The sequence below is a fragment of the Oreochromis niloticus genome, linkage group LG6, assembly GCF_001858045.2.
Source record: "Oreochromis niloticus isolate F11D_XX linkage group LG6, O_niloticus_UMD_NMBU, whole genome shotgun sequence".
Taxonomy (NCBI): domain Eukaryota; kingdom Metazoa; phylum Chordata; class Actinopteri; order Cichliformes; family Cichlidae; genus Oreochromis; species Oreochromis niloticus.
In genome coordinates, this window is record NC_031971.2 from 369,523 (window position 1) to 393,801 (window position 24,279).

Genomic DNA, 24,279 nt, shown 5'->3' on the forward strand with positions numbered 1-24,279 from the left:
TAATGCCACGTTAAACTGATTTTGATCATCACACAGTTCCCCCGAGTATTCACCAAACATTCCTCTCAACTCCTTGTCATATAAGTTGAATCTAGTTTGGCTGTATAACAACAAAGGAAGTAAAATGTTATTCCTTTACATTGTTGATAAGGAGAAATGAAACTCATACTTTGGCCTGATCTTTGGCCTGATCCACTATCTATAAAACCTATAACCCTTTACAACCTGCCATAAAATACTATTACTGGGAACAAAAGAGGGCGAGGTAAACTGCAGGTTCTTCTTAACACCTGTTGTTCATGTGTTCAATTCAGTGTCGGTTTTCAGGTTTGGGAAAAAACAACTGTACCGACATGGACATGTTGAGTAAGATTTGTCTGGTCCTCATTCTATCCATATTTGTTTGTGTCATCACTGGAAGTCCAATAGGTGAGTGCAACCTGAATAGATGGAAAAAATGTTATTTTGTACCATAAACAGCTGGAAAAATGATGATGATTGTTTTCAGTCTATGCTGAAGGCCTTATTTTTACTATATACATATACTACATTATACTGATAATGGAATCATTAATGTGTTTTTTCAATACTTACAAAAATCAAACAGAAATACATGGTATTTGTGTAGTTATAGATGATAAGTTTTGACAATGGGATACCTGGATTCATAGTAAAGTGACGTTTTGAGCTATCATTAACTCCTGCAGGGTATCAGGCTATGTTGTTAGTAATCCATAGGTGACACCTTTTTCTACCCCATACTAAATGTACCATAAAGCTTTTTATTTCTGCTTGGACTATAGCAATGGCAAATTGTGCTGATAATGCTTGATTTCAAACTCATTTCACATTTCAGTATTTTTGTTTCAAAGTCCAGTTTAGAAAAGATTGTGTTGTAGTGTGTGAGAGAAAAGCTACATTGATCATTTTAATGGCTATAAAAGAATCTAGACTATTTTTAACTCTCACTGGTGCCTCAGTTCTTGTTGGTTTGTGGGAACTGAAGTAGCATTTGGATCCAATATATGACTAACAACATTAAGCTTTATTTAGCAGTAAGGATCCATTCTAATTAAGTGCTTTTATTTTTCATATGTGTATTTTGTTATTAATAGTATTTGTTGTTTTTTTTAATTGTTTGTTTGTTTCTTTTGTGTTTGTTGTCTGAACATGATATTAGGACCTGAGTAGGCTACTAACAGATTTTGCAGTTTTGTGTTGGAGTAAATTATTCACAGATTTTTCCCTGTCAGTGTGTCTTGTTTGTGTCATGGAAATTTGTTTAATAAAACACAAACACTTGATGAGTGTCTTTGAAATGGGTTTAATTACAAGCTGCAGCTTGCCCCAGGAGGCCCCCCTCCTCTTCAAGGGTGAGAGAGGGGTCTCTCTGTCAGTCTAATGCAGGGGTCTCAAACTCCAGGCCTAGAGGGCCTGCAGGTTTTAGATATCACCCTGGATCAACACACCTGAATCAAATGATTATTTCATTACCAGGCCTCCGGAGAACTTCAAGACATGTTGAGGAGGTAATTTAGCCATTTGAATCAGCTGTGTTGGATCAACACACATCTAAAACCTCGAGGCCTGGAGTTCGAGACCCCTGGTTTATTGTCTCTAATGTCTAATGGTGCCTGGGTGTTCTAGTCTACATCTAACTATTACAATACTACAATGTGTGGAATAAAGTATAAAACACATATATGATGCTATCCTTCATTTAAAACTAATACCTATATATTATTGTCAGAACATGTGATCAATCCCCTAAGGTAAAAAAAAAAAAAAATTCCTGGTAAGTGAAAGATTAACTTCGAACAAGGAGGTTTTCATATGATATCAATCATTATTCCATCCATTCTCTTCCGCTTATCCTTTCCAAGGTCGTGCAAGGCGTGGGGGGTGGGATGGGGAACGGATTGGCACGTATCCCAGCTGCGAGCTGCAGGGTACAAACACCCTGGACAGGTCGCCAGGGCTAACACATAAACACAAACAAACATTCGTCTATCTATTGACCTATCCCCACTGAAATCAATCAAATCTGACAAAAATTTTCCACCTGCTGCATTCCAAATCAACTACTTTTTTGTTAATAACTTTATCATAGCTAATAAAATCACGCAAAATATTACGTTCATACTATTAAAATTACAGTTACATGCCCTCAAATTATATCAAATTATATAGTTATTTTATAATACTAAATGTTAAATATTAAATATGAGATTTTATTTACTGAAGGAACTAAAAGCCTTTATAATGATGATTAAACCCCATACAGCACGTACAAAAGGTGAGGTTTGTACGTTAAACCTTGGCCCTTTGCTGATATCAGGAGCAACATGCCCTGTTCTAATAGTCATGATGTCATGGAAATGGAAATTTTCACTTGGTTGTCATGAGTATATGAATCTTAATTGGTAACATAAAGTCAGTACGCATGGGAATATAGTGGAGTTCTACAGTTGGTGTTTTCAAGAAGTTAACACTATCAGAGAGAAGAAAGTGTCAAATAACAATATTGGCAAATCATTTTAGCACAGAAGGAACCACAGATAGAAGAAAAGCCTGGTATCAGAATGTAAAAAAAAAAAAAAAAGGAAAAAGAAATCTCAGTAATAAAAAAATGGACATGCCCAGTTACATCTGCATATCAGCTGTTAGAAATAGTGGTTTTATGTAATATCGATAATCTGTTCACTCTGTGCTAACTCACTGGTTTTGTTTCTGAAGGTACTTCAACCATAAATTGTAATGCGGTGACTCCTCCTAAATATTTGGGTGAAGTCAATGAAGGATATTCAGGTAAAGTGTCTTTTTTCATCTTTACTTTATAATTTTTTAATAACACATTAATCAAACATAGTATATTCCTGTGTCAACAATCCTTTATTCCGGTATAAAATGAATAAATGCCTGATGGTAGTAATACAAGTGTCAAGGATGCACTGTGTGGCAGGCAGGATGAGGACCTACATGCAGGACTCAAAAAAGGAGTGAACTAGGGGAGACAGCTTTAATCCTGTATCAGAAATATTAAAACATAAAAGTATTAGTAAGCAAAAAATGCAAAAACTAGAAACAAAGAACAAAAGCTAGGAAACTGGAAAACTAAGGCTACGTTCACACTGCAGGTGTTAATGCTCAATTTCGATTTTTTTGATCAAATCCGATTTTTTTGTCTGCTTGTTCACGCTACAAATAAAATGCGACAGCAAACGCGCTCTAGTGTGAACGATCAAAGCGGCCCGCATGCGCAAAAGAAGATGTCACACACAACGCGCTCTGTTTAGACCCAGAGCAAACAATATTGTTTGACTGATGGCCCTTAATATAAAGACTTCGGACTTTACGTTTCCCAATTTTTGCTTTAAGTTATTTTGTTATTTACATAATAATGTAGATAACCTAATAATTATCCTTATTGCTGTTTTAGAGAGGAGCGGTGCTTCAAAGGATAGTTGCAGATTTCTGTCAGAATCTGCAGATTATACAGTACAAATAAAATGTTCACGTTGTCTTCCCAACAGTTTCACTAACATCTACACGGGATGGCCAGGAAGCGTTCGCGATGTCTTCTCCGGCGCTTCTCCGGCACTGATAATTGGCATCTGTCTTGTGTCAGTGACGTAAAAGACGGATTTAATGCGACATGACCGTTCAAACAGCAGTTGCTTTCTAAAACATCGGATATGTATCGGATTCAGTACCACATATGAAAGTGACCCAGATCGGATTTGAAAATATTGGATTTGTGCCGTTCACACTGTCATACCATGATCGGATATGGGTCGCATAGGGTCAAAAAAATCGGATTTGATGCGCTTTCACCTGCAGTGTGAACGTAGCCTAAGACTAGAACAGAGAACTAGGAAGGTAACGAGAGGATGAGAAACAGGAGGGAAACACAGCTGGAACTGATCTAACACGATGAGAGAGGTAGGAAGCAAAACTGAAAACACTAACACAGGACACGAGACTATCCAAGTAAAACAGGAAACAACAACACACTAAGACACAGACAGAGGAAGCGAGAGACACGACTGGGAAATAAACACGGAGACAGAACTTAAGATTCACAAGAGACATGGCAGACTACACATGGAACATGGACTCAGGGGAGGCAAGGAAACAGAACCAGGAATAATACTGAAGAATATAACATTAACCAGAAAACACACACACTGCGTCACACACCCAGTACTGTGACAGAAAGACTATGGCATGAAGGAAACAAGAAGTAAAATGTGTTTTTTTTCTCCTGGTCTTTAAAACTATCCATACTTACACATTTACTGTATGTCTAACGACAGTTATAGTGTTTATCCTGTATTCTTCATAATTCTCCATGATGCTGCAGGGGATGTGGAGAGGATAGAGGGTATCGCGGCAGGAACCAGTGTGAAGTTAGTGGACCATATCTTTGTTCCCCACCTTGAGTTTCTGGAGCTGAGTTTCACACCTGGGGACACCTTTGCAGTTGTTCGCACCAAGAAACCTCTAGATGCAGATGTTCCGATGTCTGTAAGTTTGGGTGAACCTATTTCCCAGAAATTCTATATGTATTATAAATACAGCTTATTTTAAATATCAAAAGAAAAGGAAACATTTTTAGTTCCCATTGACTGCTATACAGTATCTTCCCATTGCAGCTGAAGACCAATATACTAAACCCTCACAAACTTCATGGGAGCCTTTTGTCATAAAATGCCAAAAACATATGTAAAAAAAAAATGTATATGTAAATCAGTGCAATAAATAACAAAACAGCAGCGTATAGTCTTACACATCAAAACATTCAAGTGAAATTCTGCTGCACACACTATGGGCAGCACTTAAGAAATTCTACAATTATGCAACGTTTTATTATAATCGGCTGCAGTTTTTATTAGATTTCATTATCTTTATTCTTTTTTTTATGCTGTTCGGTTTAGTTTAAAAATAAATGACTCATTCATAAATGAGACATTCTAAAGTTCGCTTATGGTAATCCACTGTGTTCCTGTCTTATAGAGCGCTACCACCCTGTATTATTCTGTCATGTGTGATGGTGCTATTAAGGTGGGTGATATTCTGTGGTTGCAAAGTTTCAGTATTTATGCATATACTTTACAAGATTAAATATGTCAAGTTATTATTATTTTTTTCATTTTACAGTACAATAACACTCGGACACTGAAAATCATTGATGTCAATGACAACGCTCCGATATTTGAAAAGAAACTGTACTCCAAAGATGTCTCTGAGGTTAGCCACTAAAATCTGTTAAAAAGGGAATTCAGACCACTTGCATGATACATTTCTATAAATGTGAGAATCATATGTGTACTTAAGAGGAAAATTAAGAAGATAGGATGGAACCACAAAACATGCATGTTTCTCTGGCTGCATGTGATTTAACTTTTTCTTCTTTCAGACACTTAATCTGAATGCTGAGGTTATTCGAGTGACAGCTACGGATGCAGACGCCACTTCGGAAAACAATAGAGTGACATATTCCATTGTAAAAACATTTAAAATTTCTTGAAAAGCTAGTGAGAGTATGTGTTTTTGAAGTAACACATGGGTTAATTTACTTGTCACTTATATAAATAATTCAGCTTTCACATAAGATAATTCATACTGGTCGTCGTTAATGTGTCTGTATTTAATCTGTCATTATAAAAAATAACAATAACAACATGGTGATGATGTTTTGTGGTTTTGTTGCTTTTTTATAAGGCACCAGCCACAGAAGACTTTGAAGTTACTGACTCGGGGGCGTTTATGTTGAAAAGACGTTTGAACTACAACGCAGTCCAAAACTACCACTTTACTGTGACGGCCAAGGTGATTAAAAATTATTTCGAGCAACTGATATTAATAAAAACTGAACTACTTGAATCAAGAAAATATGAATATTGTCTTGCTATCCTTCACTGCAGGATAAAGAAGGACTGAATGACACAGCCTCGGTGGTGATTAATGTAGATGACTTTGATAACTTGAATCCCTATTTCAGCCACAGTCTGTACCAGGCTTTTATTTCAGAGAACCAAGTAAGTCTCAAAATCTAAATTCTGTACACGTAGTGTTTAATCACAAAGTCTTTAAATATTAAATCTGTAAATTTTCTTTTTTCTAATAATATATTTTATGTTCCTTATGAATTTGAAGTCATTAAGATAAATGGGGTTTTTTTTACAAACAGATTTGATTTGATTCTATAGCCATGTTTACATGATGAATACAGTGCAGTAGTAAATGCAAATAAAACTGTACAAAGATAAAGAAACAAACATAAACAAGATTCAGAAATGCTGATGCCTTCTGAGAGGATATACTCAGCCAAAACCAGGCCAAAGTCCAGAATTTTCTTCTTTTTTTTCTTTTTTCCCTAAAATAAACACAAATCAGATTTCATTTACATATCTTCACTTTATAAATTAAACATGTCAAAATCTGCTAGTTCTTTGAGGCCCATCCTAGCTGTTATAGAGTAAAACGCAAGCAACGCTCTGGACACGTCACTGTGGCAGCTTTGAAATACAGAATGTAACTCTCGTGTTTTTTGTGTACTTCAGCTTGGATTATTCTATACCATTCAACCAGAGGAAATAAAGGCACAAGATGGAGATATTGGGATCAACATGACTTTAACTTATACCATCAGTGGTGGTAAATGCTTAAAAAACATTTTTGTTCAGTTTTTTTTTTTTTTACTAATACCACATTAAACCTGTGAAAAACTATTTATGTTTGTTTAGTTTCTCCAGACAAATATCAAAGAAACTTTAACACTGACCCCTCCAGTGGAGTTTTGTCTGTGATTGCTGCCTTCGATAGAGAGGAAATGAACAGCAGCATGATCTCTATCACCATCAAGGTACTGACATTTTAATCTATGCATTCATTAAGAGTAAAAAGGTCTGTTGTGTCAAAATGGTTCAGTCTTGGCTGAAGGCTCACCAAAATTTAACACAGTTAAACAGTTTTCACTTGTGTTACATATAGAATTTGCACAAAAGTTAAGAACGCGGCTCATATGAACAAATACTGCTATTCATTATCTAAATCTAAATATCGCTCCGCTTTAATGCTCTTCAGGCAGCCCAAACAGACGACAGTATGAAGACAACTGAGACAGTAGTCTCTGTCACCGTAGAGGATGTTAATGATAATGCTCCAGAGTTTGATGAACCCAGCTACTCTGTGACACTTCTGGAAAACTCGCCCGTTGATGCTGTTCTGTTCAAAGCTTCTGTCACTGATCTCGACCAGGTAGTCTACAGTTAAAATACACATACCATTTAGAGATATATTCTGTCAGTTGATGCTGTTAATAATATATAAAAACTGCATGTATATTTTTATTCACTCTCTTCATTTTCATATTTTTTCCTAGGGAGGGTTTGTGGGAACAATGAGGATCATTCCAGAGTCTGCTCCTTTCTCTATCAGCTCTGATGGGACAGTCAGAGTGAAAAACTCTACAGCTCTCGACCGAGAGACCACTGAAACAATCACATTTCAGGTCATTTAGATTTAAGATAAAACAACTGTCAGTATATACTGGGTCTTAATTCATGTTTTTAAAAAAAAACCCTGAATACTCAGTTTGAGCCATTCAGTTTTAAACAGACTAAAATAATTGAAAAGTGGGAGAAAAACTGTGTTTTTCAAAGAGTAAAGTTTGTCCCAACTTTCATCTCAACTTTGTTCTTCTTACTAATTTTAAAGGTAGAAGCAAGAGAGCAACATGAACCCAACAATGTTGCAACAACACAAGTTACTGTGACTCTTCTGGATGAAAACGACAACATTCCTAAATTCACCAGCGGCATGTATGAGGGAAAAGTGTTTGCAAATCAAACAGAGGGATTGTTGCTGGTCCAGGTTAGTGAGTTCTACTCAATAATACATGCGGACAGATTCCATAACTGCATGTGTATTTTTTTCAATCACTTCAATTTACTCTTTTACTTGCATTGCATTCAATCATACCAACTCAGAAAAATATTTTTTTACAACTAAAAAAGATAAACACTTTCTCATGGCATTACTAAATCATATTTTATGCATATCATGCATTTTTTGTTTTTACTGTTATCATCTTGTGTTTTGCTTTTTTTTATTTCCATGTCATTTAAACTGTGATTTGTATTATGTGACTCCAAGGTTCGGGCAGAAGATCCAGATGTCGATGTAAATGGGCAGATTGCATACTCTATTGACTTTGGGAACAGTAGAGGATACTTCACAATCGATGAAAACACCGGAGAAATTACACTAGCTAAAACCATTCCCCTGCAGGAAAACCAGATTTTGGAGTTCCCTCTCTACGTAACAGCAAAAGATGGTAGATTTTGTTATTATTATTCTTATTATTGTTGTTGTTAATATTTTTGAGGTTGTTGTGGTTGTGGACATGGCTTGCCAGAATAGGTTATTTAATTTCAGAATCCCTTATTCTGACATTCACTAAATCATAACTTACACAACTGTGATTATTTGGCATGCAGCACAACTGCAGCATATGTGCACAACTTCACGGCCTGCTTTCTTAGTTGCTATGCCTAAGTGTAATGTCATAGCAATCACTCCACTTTAGCGTCATAAAATTGCTACCTTGCATGTGCCAAGGTTATTAATCTCATATGAGTAATTCATGTTTTTCACAGAACTTCATTGCTTTCAACAAGGCATTTTACAGTTCTGTCACCTGGGTAACTTTAACGTCCAAACTGAGTTTTTTTTGGGGGGGGGGGGGTGTTTTTGTTTCTGTTTTAATAAACAATGCTTGAGCTATATGAATTTTAATTTTAAAGAAACTCCATCTCAAGTATCACCACACCAGCTCCCCCAACACATTTGGGAGAGCTTGATAACCAGTGGAAAAGTGGGACATAGTGCCATGGAAACAGAAACAAATGGACACGTCACAAGTAATTATTGATAGACTTAGAAACAGAGAATGTTTGAAGTGTGGCTGAGCTGCTGTAATTCTGATCATTTATCTCCAGTTGAAACGTTGCGTTAGAAAATTTTCTCCAAGGCAAAGGTCCTTAGAGACATATCAGGGAGGCAACAGTGTCCAAATAGTAAGTGAAAACCAGTAATGGTAAAGGGTTTTTTTTACTTTTTGCAAATGTCATACAGGTATTGACTATAGATGAGTTCTTATGCCATTGCAAGGCATCTATATAGTGAGAAAAGACACTATAGACCACACTAAGATGGAAGTAACTACTGTTACATAATCTTAAAGTAGACCAGCTGACCTCTTAATGCCTGCCATCATTAAAGTAGCATAATATTCTTCTTCATCTGTCCTCTAGGTGGCGTCATACCTCGCTCCTCCTCAGCACAAGTGAATATTTTTGCTCCTGGTGATTCAAAACCTCAGTTTTTACAAAAACTTTACCATTTTACCATAGAGGAGGAGCAGGAGCCAGGAGTTGCAGTTCTTAAGGTACGTTTCCCAGTGAATTTGTGTGCAAACCAGTGTTTTTATCATCCAAATGTCCCTGTGTCAAATGCCAAGTTACATTTAGCTATTCACTGTTGTTGCTATAGTTAACTTTAAATTTCATAGTAGGATTTTGTCAATTCTGTATTTCTTTCAGGTTAACTACCTTGCAGTATATCCTGCTATTCCTGTGTTTTTAGTTGCAACAGAAGGTGACAAATTCAAAATCTCCGACAGCGGTGAATTCACCACCAAGGTTAAGCTTGACCATGACGAAGGTCCTCAAAACTACTCAGTAGAAATTACCATCACTGACGGAACAAGCAGCGACACTGCCGTGGTTGAGATCCAAGTCACTGACATCAATGACAACAGTCCAGTTTTTTCCTCCAGCTCAGTCACCAAATCTGTTCTGGAGGATGCAGAGGTAGGATTCAATGTTACTGCAGTTCCAGCTACAGACAAAGACAGTGGCTTCAACAAGGAGATCAGATATTCACTGAGAGGAGGAGAAGGGAGCTTTTCTATTGATCCTGTGTCTGGGATGGTCAGTTTGGCTGGTGCACTTGACAGGGAGACCAAGGCAGAATACAGCCTGCTGGTGGTGGCTGAAGATCAGGGTCGTCCAGCCAGGTCAGCCACAGCCACTCTGACAGTACAAGTATCTGACATCAACGATAACACGCCAAAGTTCTCAGTGGCTGAGTATCAGGTTGAAATCTTAGAAACAGAGTCAGTGGGTGCAAGCTTGCTCACCTTATCAGCTCTAGATCCTGATGAAAGTGTAAATGGAATAGTTACGTACAGCATTTTTCAGCAAAGCCCTTCAACAGACCCTGCTGTTTTTGATTTGGAGTTGTCCACTGGGATCCTGCGACTGGTCCAGCCTCTAGACTACAGTGAGGTGAATATGTATACCCTGAAAGTTCAGGCCACTGATGGGGGAACACCTTCTTTGGTTGGGAATGGCTCAGTGGTGGTGAAGATAAAGGACGAGAATAATAATCCACCTGAGTTCAGTAAGGAAATCTATCACATGCCCGTCTATGAGAACCTGCCCGGTGGTGCATCCATCCTGGTGCTGGAGGTTACTGACAAGGATGAGGTGAGTTACATGACTGGGTTCAGCTGTGATAAGTTTTGGTTCTTATTTGGTCTACTGTGCCAAAAGACCAAAATGTTTTTCTGCAGTTGTACTGATATATCAGTATATGCGCCTAATTTGTTCTTAATAATTACCTTTGGTTATGAAGTCATCTGATTTAACACAACTACCTTCCTTTTTAGGGTGGATTCTCCAATGGCTACTTCCTTTACAACAATGACACTTTTGAGATCAATAAGCAGGGTGTTGTCTCACTGAGAAGAGATGTAGCCTTGGACAGAGAGACAAAAGACAGCTATTTGTTACAGGTAAATATATATATATATATATCACCATATGCATGGTGATGAAAATTGTGATATTATATTGTCTTACACTATTGTTTGAAATATAAAAGAATGGTATACAGATTATTATATAGGTTATAGCTATCCCCATTGAGCTAATTTTAGTTTAATTCATATTATTATTATAGAATATTATTTAATAATAATAATGATAAATGCAGACATTCTGAGATTGCCATGTATTAATGTATACACACATCAAATATTTTCTGCTTTCAAAACATAAATACTTATAACCTAATGGTGAGCCATTGTACCATTTTTGAAATTATTACATTTGGAATAGGAGAATGAGAGGCACAGAATCAGTTCAGCAATATTTTTCAGATTTTTTTCATTATTCAGTCCTCTTTCCATTTTCTTTTTATGTGTACAAATATAACTTTACTGTAGTTAATTTGTGCAATGTTAAAAAGCAAAAATAACAATAATAATAAGTTAAAGGGAACAAATACTAAATGCCCAGGCTAAATTTAATTTTTTTTTGGTTAAAAAAAAGTAACTTGGTGACTTAGAGCTAAAGTTTGTAAAATCCTGTGGGGGAGGTTTCTGTAACTGTGTTTTCTGTGTCTCTATTCAGGTTGTCGCAGTGGATCAAGTGACTAATGGTCTGAGTTCCACGGCTGAGCTCAATTTCACAATCCTTGATTACAATGACAATTCTCCACAATTCCCAAGCATTCCTGACCCACTGATGATCATTGAAGGCAATTACTCAAAGGAAAGCCCAGGAGAAATTTTTACCATCACACCCACAGACGCAGACCTTGGGCTAAATGGAGAGGTCACCCTCTCCCTTATCTCCCCCCACCCACTCTTTAGATTCAGAGAGGTGAGGCAAAAGAAAAAAAACAGCTGGGAACATTTTCCAACATGCCAGAGTTCCATTTTTGTCTATTATAGTGACTGCTTTACCTGACATGATAGTTATATATTGCCACACACATATTAATTCTGTTCATTTATATTAGCGCAATCTGAAGTCTGAACCTCTGGCACAAAAAGAGCCTTATTTAGTATGCAGTATAAGTGGACATAAACCAAAAAAAACAAAAACAAATAAAGGAACACTTCTAAACACATCAGATCTCCATGGATACACCTCCACAGACAGGTAGCATGATGTTATCCATGCTTCTCCATACCCTTTCTTGTGGGGCTCAGGGTGAATCTGCTTTCAGCAAGGTACAAGTGGTATACCTCCCAATTCTATGGCAAATTCTGATTGGGCTCCACAGACAGTGCCCGACAGTGAGTACAGGGCCCATTAGATGATGTTGGGCCCTCAGTCCACCCTAATGAAGTCTGTTTCTGATTGTTTGCTCAGAGACATTCATACTACTGCCCTGAAGGAGGTCATTTTGCAGGACTGACAGTGCTCATCCTGTTCCTCCTTGCACAAAGGAGCAGATAGTAGTCCAGCTGATGGATTAAGCACCTTCTATGGTCCTTTCCACCTATGTAGAGTAACTGCCTGTCTCCTGGAATCTCCACCATATTCTTGAGACTTTATTGTTCTGGAGACACAGCAAACCTGTCAATGACACATGTTGATGTGCCATCCTGGAGGAGTGGGAATACCTGTGCAACCTCTGTAGGGTTCAAGTGTCACCTCATACTGTGATGCTACGGACACTAGTCGAATGTAAACCCAGTGAAAAAACAGTCAGAAAATATGTTGAGGGACAAAAGGTCAATGTCCTCCACCTGCAAAACCATTCATTCATGTTTTGAGGGCTTCTCTCCTTGTTGCTGCTCTAAAGCACCTGATGTTAATTCTATTAACAACAAACCAGCTGAAAATGATTAATAATCCCCTTTGCTACTTAACTGACCAGATCAATATCCTAGAATTTACACTGACTTGATGATACTGTGATTAAAATGTGTTCCTTTATTTTATTTTTATTTTATTTTATTTTAGTGTATATTACAGAAAATAAGGAAACTCATACTCACAATAGAAATTCATAATAGGTCCTTAATTAATTAATTACAGTAGTTGTGGGTTCTACACTGCACTGTATATGGAAGCAGCAACAAAAGTTACAGTATAGACATTGTTCGCAGTGCTGCATATTTTAGGATAGGATGGAAAAATCTGTCATAAAGAGGGGCAAAATGATTATATCACTATTATGTGAGTGCTGTTGGGCTGGTTGTAGTTATGTTGTAGGTATAGTATAATTATGTTGGATGTGTGTTGCAGTTTCATGTGTTGTGTTACAGGATGGGACATTGCTGGCTATTGGTCCTTTGGATCGGGAGAACAGGGAAACATATGACCTGACTGTGAAGGCTTTAGACAAAGGCAACCCTCCAAGAGAGGTAACTACAGAAAATGCTTACAGACCCTGAAACAGCCAACATTCCAAAAAGCTATTGCATTTTACAAAATTAAGTCTACTTTTGGTCAAGTTGAGCATTTTCACATCATCCATCCATTGTAATGGATCATGTCTCATCTTGCTTTGTAAAAGTGTTCTTTATTAAATTGAACTTTGGACTTTGCACACCAGAACTTCACCTCCATCAGAGTAAGCCTCGCTGACCTGAACGATAACAAACCCGTGTTCAGTTCCAGCGACTACGTCAGCACCATCCTGCTGAAAGACGCAGAGGAAGGAAAGCTTTTGCTCACGCTGTCTGCTACTGACAGAGACACTGGGAACAATTCTCTCATCACCTACAGGTCAGTTCAGATGGACAGGACACTTTTGGAATGTGACTGCAAAATCATTTCACCTTCTTTATGTAACAAATTGAAAGTTGGTAGGCTTTGGAAAATTTCAGGGACTCCGCAATTATGTTTTTTGTAGCAAGAAAATATATTACAAATAAATACAAAGAACACAAAGAACAAATTCAAGGACTTGCAACCATCTGCTACATAGGAAAACAAGGACAAAAAATTATATGATTATATGATTTGTGTGGCTTGCCCATGTCCAACCACACCCTGGGCAGGTCACAAATCCAAGAGCAATTCATCTCCCAGTAAAAATTGTCTGAGTTTAGTCCCTCTGTTCTAAAGTCACTGCTGACATTCCTGGGCCTGGAACAAATTCTCCTGTGATAACCTCCCCAATTTGTATAGCTTTGCTCTGAGGTCCAGAACTTATTGAGTTTTCTTTGCATAATTATTGAGAACTAAAACAAGCAATACCCCTGCACACTCCAGTGAAATGGCCCAATGAGGTCCATGCCAATGCGCACAAACGGGACCTCCATTAATGGTAATGGGCACAAAGGCTCAGGATGGCTGACTGGTTCACCAACTGACATTCCAGACAGGATGCGCAACATCGGCGCACATCCCAGCTACTAGAATTGGGCAATGATTTACTCCAGAGTTTTATCATAATTTCCTGGCTGCTTTTAGGCACCAACAACTGGGTGTATGAGTCTCATTACTCACTCAATATAAACTGTCCCTCATTACAAAATGCAGAAATTTCAGTGCTACATCAACTTTTATCACTCTGTGAAAGGCTGAGTGCAGACTGTCATCACAAGACTGCTCTTGTGGGAAATCTTTTGTGGAGCAAATCACCGTTACCAGCGGGGTCTCCCGTGAAGGCCCCACCATTTCCTCTTCCCCAGAGTTGGTGTCTGATGACCTCGTGTCACCACTGAGCACAGCACAGGCATACATACTTCTGTATGTTTCTCCTGGGCTGGGTGAGGGTGTCAGAAGGCTGGTGGAGCACATCATCTGCGCAGCTTCAATGAGTGGACATTCTTGGCAAACGTTTCCCAGCCGCCCACATGTCCAGCACTCCTGCCCTAACTGTCATGCTGCCCTGAGTGGGCAGGGCACAGCATCCATAGCCACAGCAAAACATCTGTGTGCAACCAAAGTCCACAGTTGAATTAAGTAAATCCAACATGTTCTTTTTTTCAGCTTCTAAGGGAAGCATGTATTTTTTTCTAAAGTATTATGTATGCAAAAGAGACATCGTCTACGTGAATTTCTTTTTTGTTTGTTTATATTTTATTTTTTTATCTATTAAAATGCATGGATTAAACATATTTCAAGACAGTTTAGTGTTGTTGTATGTTGTTGTAGTTGGAGTATTTATTAAGGTTCCTTAAATGAACTTTTTCATTTTTGCTGTTTTAGTTTCTCTGGAGAAGGTTCTCCATACTTGGACCTAAACACCCAGACTGGGAATGTGACTTTGACCTCTAAATTTGCTGATTTAACAGAAGATACCACACTTGTGCTGACAGCTGTGGCCACAGACCACGGCCAGTCCCCTTTGAGCACCACAGGTCAGTCTAATGGCTCTTGGCATCATCGGTTATTTGAGCTTTATTTTTTGATTTATTCGTTTATTTTAACTGTAAACCATAACATCATAGTACGCATGCATTTTAACCTTTCCAAGTTTAGGAATAAATGCATATCTGCTTTGTATTGGGAACACATAGATAGGAAAAGTAAAACTGCAATGTCACAGCCCTGCGTAGGGAAAGTGCTATGTGAGGCATAAACAATCTAGAGTTGTGTTTTTTGCTGTTTTCATGAGTTGTGTTTTTGCGGAAAATTTGTTCTCAAAAACAGACAGTGAAAAAAAGGAATTTGACATGAAGAGATGGTCCTAATATTCCTAAACGAGGAAAAGGAGAAACTGACATTCTGGTTTCATCCAATTGTCACGAGAATGCAGCAGCAGGGAGAATTTCATAGTTGAAGCTGTTCACGGCTGCTTTCGTACATATTTCAGGATGTCAGTGGGGCAGTTTGAACTCTTGTTACCAGAATTGGGACCATATATGAGGAGGCAGAGAAATCATTTCAGAGAGCTGAGTAAGCCGGAGCTGTGTCTAGCTGTGTGTCTGAGCTAAAGTCAAAGTCAAAATCAAAATAAACTTTATTGTCATCTCTGCTGTACACAGCACAGTATATAGCAGAGACGAGACAACGAGGCTCCAGTTCCATTCAGTGCAAAAAGACAACAATAAATATAAGAAGAGTAAGAAATAAATATACACTTTAAGACTAAGGTAAGGGGAGTAAATATACATTTTTAGGTAAAAAGGATCAATAACAGTCTAACTTTACAATTTACAATTGACATTTAAAGTGACCTTGAAGTGGTTTAAAGTGACCAACGTAACGGCTTTACAGTTACGAGTATGAGTGATTTAAAGTGACCAACATGAGCAGGATTCCTGAGTGTAGGATTGTCCATAGAGCAGCATCTGTATTTACAAAGGCAGTGGTATCAAAGGCTGTTGAGGTTGTTGGGCTTGACAGAAAAGTGTAACTCTGTGTTATCTGCATAGCAATGGTAGGAGATTCCATTAAAACCATTAAGTAGGTGACCCAGTAGTCTGTTAAGGGTGGATTGGACCACCCTTGACTGCTGCCTATGGTGCCTCCTGCTAGTGGTGGAATTACAGAAGGGCAGGCCCATGAGTCTTCTAAGGCTGCACCCAGCCAGGTTCCATGCGCAAAGGGGGCAAACAGGTGCTCTTCCTTGAGCTCCCTTCTCATCCCTGGCAGGGTAAAATGGTTCCTTGGTTAATATCTTCTCATAGGTGTCATCTGCAGTATGTAGAAATGTGTAAAAATGTTTATGAATAACTCAAACACTGGACACATTTGAAAAACTTATGTTTAGACATAATGCTATATTTTATTAGTCTTCAGTTTCAGTCACTGTTTGATCAAGTTTAGGAATAAATTAATAAATAATGATTTATTGGAAGTTAACATGATTTGACTTTAAAAGCATCTTTTCACAATGTTAACCAATTCAGTTTAGTTCAGTTTTATTTCTATAGCATGGAAAATTATTCGACTCAGCTAAGAATTACACAAAAAAATTGACAGAACTTTCAGTTTGTACTAATAAATCCTAAATTTTGTATGAACTGTTAAGTTTCTAAAAATTAACAAATTAATTGTTCATGTGAAGATGCTGTTCGATGCATTTAAAAAAATTAGCTTCACCTGTGTGGGAGTTTAACCCATAATTTTCCTGCAGCTCGTGTTGTGGTGAATCTGAAGATTTCCAGTCTGACTGAGAATGTGGCCTTCCTGAGCTTCTCCTATAACTTCAGCCTGCCTGAGAACCAGGAAGCAGGGGTTTTGGTAGGCAAGGTCACTGCCTCCTCAGGAAGCAACCTTTACAATGTCACATATTCGCTGAATACACATGAAGACCTGTTCTCCATAAACCTCAGTGGAGCCATCTTCACCAAAGCACAGCTCGACAAAGAACAGCAGGAATGGTACTTCTTGGAAGTGGAGGTTGTGGACACACGGAACCCACCTACATCAGCAATGACGACGGTATTGACTTTAACAAAAATTTGCAATTTCACTGATTGCAGAGGAACAGAGGAAGGGAACAGAATTAGATTAGATTAGATTAGATTAGATTAGATTAGATTAGATTAGAATTAGAAAGTATGTCAAGATGCCACAGCAAATGTAATCAAAAGTGTTATTACATACAAAGCCCATGTATAGAGCTCCTTGGCAATCCAAGCATGACCAAATACTTGTCCATGTATTTTAAATTTTAATTAATTAATTGTAAAGTAATCCTTTTTACTTGTAGTGTTATTAACATGAGATTAGTATCACAGTCAGGAAATTAATTATTACAGTAGCAGAGTGAACACAGCAGGGATAAATACACATAGCATAACCTAACTACAATAATACTATACCAAAACAATACTGTAATACTGTATTGTATTGTTTTGTTTTTTGTTTGGTTCTGTATATCTGTGCATATGTATATACACAGATATTACACAAAATACAGTTGATGAGAGAGAGAGAAGTCTAGTAGTAGCAAAAACTAAATGCTTCATCGTGCAGTGGATAGTGTTGCACATTGAGATATGTACAGACTATGTGTGTATCCTCATGTTCATTGCTGTTAGACATAGTAGACTCTGAAAAAAAAGGCGTCCAAAATCTCTCCTGGGTACGGCAACCTGTCACTGAAGGAGCTTCTTAGTGCTGCATGAGGTGGGAGGTGTTCTCTAACAAGGATGGCAGCTTAGCTACCGTTCTCCTGTTGCTCACTGTTTCCATTGAATCAAGAGGTTATCTCAGCATAGAGCTGGCCTTCTTGATCAAACTGTTTAGTTTCTTTCGGTCCCCAGCAGAGCTACTGCTGCCCCAGCAGACTACACCATAAGAGATGGCTGATGCCACCACAGAGTCATAGGAGCTATACCTGCACTCCAAAACACCTAAGTCTCTGTAGGAGATGCCGACTGTTTCTGTAGATGGCATTTGTGTTAGTCGTCCAGTCCACTTTATTGGTCAGGTTAATAACCAGGTACTTATGAGTCCATGATCTCAATATCCGTTCCATGGATGGTTACTTCTGAAAGTGGAGGATGTTTGCACCTGCAAAAGTTCATGTTATACCCATGGGGGACATGGCCAACAACTGAGTCATCAGAGACTCAAAAGCAGTTAGCAGAGTTGTAGAAGTCTCCGGTGCATATAGTGAAAAGAAACGGAACCAGGACTTCTGCTTGTGGGTCATCTGTACTGACGACGACCAACACAATTCTCGATCTATATGTACTGAGGCTTGTTGGTAAGGTAGTCCAGAATTCATGTGGTGAGGTGATGGTCCACATCTTTGTACTCCTGCCATGATTGTGGGTATGATAGTGTTAAAAGCAATAGGAAAAGATATACTCAGCTATCCTGATATACTCAGCTATGTACTGGAGGTCAGGGGCAGCACACAGGTAATGTAGTGGATAAGTGTGAAAGGAGTTAAGGTGGGGATGGGCAGTCACTAGAATGCCAAGATGATGGTGGTTGTGGCAGTAGTTGTTGCACTGGAAGCAGACCTGGCAGATGATGAATCTGCCTTATCTGAGTTTGCTCACTGTAATCCAAACAAGAAACAGAAAATTCTGTTTCTTAAGACCCCTCCAGCCTCGAGACGGATTGTTCAGCTACAACTGGTTCTCCATTCTCTGTTTGAAGGTGTTTTCCCCTCCCCCTCTCCTCAGCACTCTCTTTACAACCTTCATTTCTTCCTTGATTCCTCACTTGAGCGTGGACTTGGTTCTCCTTTTCTGCTTAAGGGCAGCCTTGACATTATGAGTGATCCACGGTTTATTGTTAGAGAAACACAGTACAGTCCCGGTGGGTATGGCATTATCTACACAGATATTAAAGTAGTCCATTTTGCAATTGTAAGGTCAAATACCTACAGTCATTCCAATCATGCTTTACTTATCGCCTTATTTTTAAGCTCTAGGCAAGGTTACCTAAGCATTAAGATAGCCAAAGACTCTCATTGCTGTCTAGTCATTTTACAAACTAGAGGAATGTGACATTGAAATGCTTTAAGCGTTGCACAGAAATTCTCTTCAATTTTTATTTCTGTCTCAGGTTAGAGTTCAGGTGGAGGATGTGAACGAGTCACCACATTTTCCCCCAGAGGTTTATAGTGCCTCTGTATTCAGCATTGCCCCCTATAAAACTCCTGTCATCCAAGTGAAGGTAAACACACCCAACTTTTTCAGTTTCCATCTGTCTGGAAATAATATAATGGTTCTGTGAATGTTTGCCTCCTTTGATTTTATGTTTACATAAAAGGCATCTGCTATCATGCAATGTACTTTGAACTGAAATCCACTCAGTAATCACTCAGTAATCTGTTCATGGTTAATGTGTCTGTGAGCAGCAATGAAACACACCACATCACCAGGAATCAGAGAAAAGCATTCACTGCAACACTTCCTACATCTTCCAGTATGTCAAGTCTCCTGGCTGAGTCATCAGCAACACCAATGAAAACACTAAATATGTCAGTGTGACGTGTGCACTGCCAGTAAACACAGCAACAAGAAACATCTAGTGAAGTTAAAAAGATACGTCAAAGATGAAGATTTATGCTTAAAAATGTAAAACTAAAAGCTGTTTCTCCTAAGTGGAACGAGTATTAAGCTTTTATTGTGTATTAAATAAAAATACAGCAGTATTATTGGCTAACTGTGCTTAGAATATAAAAAGAACAATTTGCAAAAGAATGACAAGAAATTTTTACAAATTTAAATAAATTACATTGTTAAAACTGAAGCATAAATGATTAAGCAGCATTATACTGTTGTCACTCACTGATGTGGAGCTAGTTTGGATAACTTAGTTTGAGACTTTTGGTTTAATCCAGTAGCTCACAAATTAGTAATCAACTACAATCGACTACATTAGTTCATGTCTAATGGTGAAACTATTTTTTAGCAACTTTTTTTTAAACAAAAATAAAGGTTTTAAGTGCTTTTTTTGCTCTCTACCTCCAGGCTTCAGATCCTGATGTTGGAGATGTGGGGCAGCTGGTCTACAGTTTGACAGCAGAAAGTCCTTATTTTGACATGGACCCATCCTCAGGTCTGCTCTATGTGATCTCAGCAACAGAACTGGCTGGACAGACAGCTAAAATGGAGGTGAAGGCCACTGATCCCCACGATCTTCATGCTACCGCTATAGTGGAGGTGAGTGTTTAAGACCAGATGAAGACAGGTAAATCTGATGCGATGATAACTGCAAGCTTTTTATATTCAAATATCTTTACTGACATCATCATTGAAGGACACATACGAAACCTTTACCTAAATAAAAGCAATACCTTTAAAGGCTTAGTTCACAGGGTGAGCAGACCACTTTATGCCAAAAGTCTGAAATGCAGCAGCCCGGGTTTGCTTGCCTGTCCTCCCCCACTCTCTCTCCCTGCTTTCCTGTCCACTCTGCTCTATCGAATAAAGGCAAAAGTCTGTAATAATAATAATTACAAAAAAGAACTGATAGCTGATTTTCATATGCATAAATACAAAGTTCTCAAAAGGATGGTGAAAAACAAAAGTATTTCCTTTTAATTCATCTTCTTTTTTATTTTGTTCAATAAAACAGGTTAATAAGAAGTTAACTTAAAATCTCTCTTCTGCCCCCAGGTGATGGTTCAGGCAAGTGCAAGCAGCTCCGACATTGTGACCATCTCACTTAATCAGCCTGCTAACATTGTGGAGAAGAAAGTTGAAGATTTATCGACGTAAGACAGGTTTAGCTGGTGTTAAAGCTTGCTTTCTATGATCCACTTCTGTTAGTTCTAATAGATTTTTGTGTCTCTCAGGTCTTTGGGCAAAGTTCTGGGCTGGACTGTGAACATCGTTCAGGTGTTCAGCACTAACGACGGATCCACTGGCACCCGAAACCTGAGAGTTTCTGTGAGGACTTTGGTCAGCTTCTTTGCTGTAGATGGAGGGCAGGTTGTTTCCTCTGAAGAAGTCATAAAGTAAGAGACTGACTTTTAATGTGTTCTACATCAGGCCCATCTGTTAGACACTCAGTATTGTTTTGCTTTGGTTTTTAGCAAACTTGCCTGAAATTCACTAGTCTGAGTAATGTTGATTTTGAGTAATTTTCCAGAGGCACCTACCATTTTGACCAGTTTGAAATCTAAACCTGGTCTCATAAAAATTAACTTCTATATTTAGATATAATCAGGGAAAGATCACCTTGGTGACATGTGACAGATTTCTTTTGACCTCTTGCTCTCTGATCCACCAGGAAACTGCAGAGCCAATCAGATGCTGTGAATGCAGAGCTGTCTCAGCTGTTTGGGGAGGAGCTTCATTTTGATGTTGAGATTATGGACCCTCAAGGGTCCACCTCCAATCAGGCGGTGATCATTGCTCTGGGCATCCTGCTTGGGCTGAGCATCCTGGGATTGATTATTGCTGTTGCTTTTCTCATCAGGTGAGATTGGAGTGTTTCAACTGTTGCCACACATGTGCTTCAAATTGGTTAAATTGTTTTCCCAGCTCAAAAGCAGACAATAATTGTCGAAGTGGACAAAAAAGAAAATACTGCTGCTTCAAATTTGTAATTTAACTCATTATTTCTATACTGTTGTTTTTAAAAATGGTAAAGTTTATCAAAACAATTTGTATATCATTCAATTCAAATCAGTTTTATTCATATATTGCCAAGTCACAACAAGAATCGCCCCAGTGTGCTTTATATTGTGAGGTAATGACCCTACAACGTTAGAAAGAAATCCCCAACATTCACACGACCTCCTATGAGCAAGCACTTGTCAACAGTGGGAAAGAAAAATGGCCCAATTAAGGCCATAAAATGGCCTTAATTGGGCCCTAAGTTTTACCCAGTCATTACTAATTTATTGATTGATTTATGTGTTTATCCTGATAGGTTCCATACGAAGGGGAAACAGGGGAAGAGTTCTGACAAAAATCATATTCCCATGGACCAACAGTCTGAGAGTTCCATGTAAGATGTCTAAGAAATTAATTTTATATCATAGTTGTGTATGTCAAGCATTTTTTAAATGTTGACTTCCTGTTATATTTCAGAAATAGTTCTCGAAAACCTTCACACACCTCTGAACAGGTAAATAAAATTTACCCAAATGTAATCCAAAAACCACAGTTTACTCCAGCTGCTGCTGATCGGTGATTTGTGTTACAGAAAAGCTCACATGAGTTCATTGATTGATGTATGTGTATGTGTAACCTTACAGGGCTTAGGGAAAGGGGAAACATCAGCAGATCCCAGACCTTCAAGTCCGTCGTCTGAGTCTATGACCAGCAGCCACCATTTCTGAGCTGAAAGTCTTTCTACATTATATAAGAATCAACACCATAAACAACATAACTGAAAATGTATTTAATTTTTCCCCTTGTCTTGATATTTTGTTTATTTTTTAATGAATGAACATGAATGAAAATAAGAGTGAATAAAAGTCGAGAGGCACTCGGTGTATGCACAAGATGTACAGAAATAAACTACAAGAATGATTATTATTTTCTGAAAGTTATTCAGAAAACAAATGCAAAACTTTGGCTATGAAAAGTTTAGCCTTTCTGAGCGAGAATATTCTAGATACGCAAAGGTTTTAGTGCTCCCTTTTAAACACTCACACCAGTCAGAGCAATAGATAAAGAGACTCTAACATACAGAAAAGCCTATGAACAGATTTCTGGCAGGCTCAGGCTCAGGGTGGGCCAACTCTCTCTGTTCTAATTCTTGAATAGGAAAATGAATCAAATTATAGTAGAATTTGTTTTAAATAACACTATGTATTATGTAAACAGAGTTCAGAAGTAAAGCAGCAATGATAATATGCACAGGCTCATGGAGAATTTTGTGTATCCAAGTAAGGTACACACTGATTAAAGCAGAGAATAAGAATATATACAGTAAAAATAATCAAAGTTACTGTAATTCCCCATATCCATCAAGAGTTACATATGTTATATCAAGTTCACCACCAATTTTGTCTGAAGCTACGCAACAAAAAGGGCAGGTTATAAAATTCTTAATTCTAATTTTTATTTTAACATGATGAATATACAACATGTTCCCAGCGTGCCTTTTGTTTACAGACCGCAGGTCAGAAAGTGACTGCTTTGAGTCTGTAGAAAGCTTTTTATCTGAACTGTATAGATATTATTCTAGCAGTAGTCAGATAGTGGTTCCACTTACTGCTCTAACCCCTTATGAATGACAGCTTGACTTTTAAAACGGGGCTGCCATCCCAGGATCTTCACCTCAGCAACCATCCGCCTACAGTACTTGGGATCTGTTACATTTAGCAAACTGCGACACATGGTCTGATTTAGTAATTTTCTAAAGTAATTTTCTGTTCAAAGCTCCACTTTGGCTTCAGTGGCTATGATTTTAGATGTATTGTTTATCAGCTCTACAAGTTTATTTGGTTCAGTTTTTAAAACGGTGCTATAAGTTTCTTCTTTCCAGATTAAATTCAAAAACAACAGATTAAGTATAAATGAAATGAATGTCTAAAGATCAAAAGAAAAAAAAATAACAGCGACCTCGTGTAACTGATGGATTTTACTGTCCTACCTCATCAACCGACTCAAGAAAAGCAGAGGAGTCGGCATCAGGACCAGCAGAGTCAACCTGATGATCTTCATTATGACTGAGCTCAGTAAAAATAAGACCACACACAGCAGATCTGTGTAATGTACGATTAGGTCAACACATTAGTTGCCAGTTAGAAATCCCTGTTCTTACATTGTGAAAGTCAGTTTAGATAGAAAGTGTCAAACTAACTAGCCATAGCGGTCAGATGTCCTCTTCTGTTGTGGGCTTCGCAATAATAACTCCCACTGTGTCAAGTCTGAAGTCAGTGAAGTTTCCTCATGATGCTTCTGCTGAAGTCTTCATTCTCCTGGTACCTGGTATAACTAGCTGCTTTGTTAGTATTGCTAAAGAGTCACTGAACTGGTCTGTGTGTGGGGAAGCTTTGGAGCATCTGGGGGACAATATGAGGAGAAACAAATTAATATGAGATAAGAGTTTGTTCTCTTTTTTCTTTCTAGATGCCAATTATGCT

General features: G+C 38.1%; 3 protein-coding genes across 3 annotated transcripts in view; all 3 read left to right on the forward strand.

Annotated features, from left to right (window-relative positions):
- Window positions 1-24,279, forward strand: part of LOC100711262 (malate dehydrogenase, cytoplasmic) — an 868,968-nt gene that overhangs the window by 168,776 nt on the left and 675,913 nt on the right. The window lies entirely within an intron of this gene.
- The window catches only part of LOC100698010 (GTP-binding protein 2), a 197,783-nt gene that overhangs the window by 130,798 nt on the left and 42,706 nt on the right, over window positions 1-24,279 (forward strand). The window lies entirely within an intron of this gene.
- On the forward strand, window positions 277-22,723 carry LOC100701157 (protocadherin Fat 4). The gene is made up of 30 exons (XM_013267505.3): window positions 277-429; window positions 2,737-2,808; window positions 4,364-4,527; window positions 5,017-5,064; window positions 5,161-5,250; window positions 5,420-5,506; window positions 5,725-5,832; window positions 5,928-6,041; window positions 6,567-6,660; window positions 6,750-6,868; window positions 7,090-7,263; window positions 7,388-7,516; window positions 7,723-7,878; window positions 8,161-8,341; window positions 9,321-9,454; window positions 9,609-10,556; window positions 10,739-10,864; window positions 11,484-11,735; window positions 13,133-13,231; window positions 13,423-13,595; window positions 15,027-15,178; window positions 16,900-17,207; window positions 19,293-19,403; window positions 20,204-20,395; window positions 20,852-20,949; window positions 21,031-21,192; window positions 21,468-21,656; window positions 22,113-22,190; window positions 22,274-22,310; window positions 22,441-22,723. The coding sequence occupies exons 1-30, from the start codon at window positions 300-302 to the stop codon at window positions 22,522-22,524; spliced, it is 4,809 nt and encodes a 1,602-aa protein (XP_013122959.1). The 5' UTR covers window positions 277-299; the 3' UTR covers window positions 22,525-22,723.